Genomic DNA, 1594 nt, shown 5'->3' on the forward strand with positions numbered 1-1594 from the left:
GGAACTACGGGTCCGGTAGATTCCCGCTCATTTCCAAAGTCTCAAAAGAAGTTTCTCAAATGGGAATTTCTAGGACAGCCGCTCAGCAACCCCAGGGCCGGCGGTGGTGGCCCTAGTCCTAGATAATTTGGGGTTCCTGGAAAGGGGACAGCTGAGGCATACACGCGTCGGGAGAAACGCACGGTCTTCTCACGGCCCTCGGGGTTTGTTTCAGAGTCCGACCCAGCAGATCGGTCCGCGGAGTCTCAGGGAGGGGAACCCAGGAGCCCCCACCCCGCCTCCAGGCACGCCGGGACTGCAAGTCGGGCCCCGCCCCCGCGCCGCGCCTTAAAGGACTCGAAGGCCGGGGCGCACCGCGGCGGCCACTGTCATGGAGGGTGCGTTTGCGGCTAACTGGAGCGCTGAGGCGGTCAACGGGAGCGCGGCGCCGCCGGGAACCGAGGGCAATCGCACTGCCGGGCCGCCACAGCGCAACGAGGCCCTGGCGCGGGTGGAGGTGGCCGTGCTGTGCCTCATCCTGTTCCTGGCGCTGAGCGGCAACGCGTGCGTGCTGCTAGCGCTGCGCACCACGCGCCACAAGCACTCGCGCCTCTTCTTCTTCATGAAGCACCTGAGCATAGCCGACCTGGTGGTGGCGGTGTTCCAGGTGCTGCCGCAGCTTCTGTGGGACATCACGTTCCGCTTCTACGGGCCCGACCTGCTGTGCCGCCTCGTCAAGTACCTGCAGGTTGTGGGCATGTTCGCGTCCACCTACCTGCTGCTGCTCATGTCGCTCGACCGCTGCCTGGCCATCTGCCAGCCGCTGCGCTCGCTGAGCCGCCGCACCGACCGCCTGGCGGTACTCGTCACATGGCTCGGCTGCCTGGTGGCCAGCGCGCCGCAGGTGCACATCTTCTCGCTGCGCGAGGTGGCCGACGGTGTCTTCGACTGCTGGGCCGTTTTCATTCAACCCTGGGGGCCCAAGGCCTACATCACGTGGATCACGCTCGCCGTCTACATTGTGCCCGTCATCGTGCTTGCCACCTGCTATGGCCTTATCAGCTTCAAGATCTGGCAGAATTTACGGCTCAAGACGGCGGCGGCGGCGGCAGAGGCTGCCGCGGGGGCTGAGGGCGAGGCGGCAGACTGGGCGGGGCGCGCGATTCTGGCCCGCGTCAGCAACGTCAAGCTCATCTCTAAGGCCAAGATCCGCACGGTCAAGATGACCTTCATCGTCGTGCTGGCCTTCATCGTGTGCTGGACGCCATTCTTTTTCGTGCAGATGTGGAGTGTCTGGGATGCCGATGCGCCCAAGGAAGGTAGCGCGGGCGGAAGCACCGGGAGGAGGGAGCGCGGCGGGCGTGGCCTGGTCCTGCTGTCCCTGTCCAGGGTTTGGCGGGCTTCGTGGATTGTTCTGAGCCTTGGCCGCATCATCTGCTGGCCAGGTGACTTGGGGCATAACCTCCCTGAGCCTTGACTTCCCTTTCTGTAAAATAGCAAAGATGATAAGCCAGTTTTCCCCTGCAGTTGTTATTTAGTTGCTAACCAGTGTCCGACTCTTTTGCGATCCCATGGATTGTAGCCCGCCGGGCTCCTCTGCCCAAGCGATTTCCCA

The 1594-nt window shown here is 63.7% G+C and overlaps 1 protein-coding gene across 1 annotated transcript in view; it reads left to right on the top strand.

Moving 5' to 3' along the window:
- The first annotated feature begins 216 nt into the window (after positions 1-216).
- The window catches only part of OXTR (oxytocin receptor), a 9784-nt gene continuing 8406 nt past the window's right edge, over positions 217-1594 (top strand). The window contains exon 1 of the mRNA XM_010828413.1: positions 217-1298. Coding sequence (XP_010826715.1) covers positions 371-1298 — 928 coding nt within the window. The 5' untranslated portion in view covers positions 217-370. The remainder of the gene's footprint in view (positions 1299-1594) is intronic.

The sequence above is a fragment of the Bison bison genome, unplaced genomic scaffold (genome assembly GCF_000754665.1).
Source record: "Bison bison bison isolate TAMUID 2011002044 unplaced genomic scaffold, Bison_UMD1.0 scf7180017864492, whole genome shotgun sequence".
Lineage (NCBI taxonomy): Eukaryota > Metazoa > Chordata > Mammalia > Artiodactyla > Bovidae > Bison > Bison bison.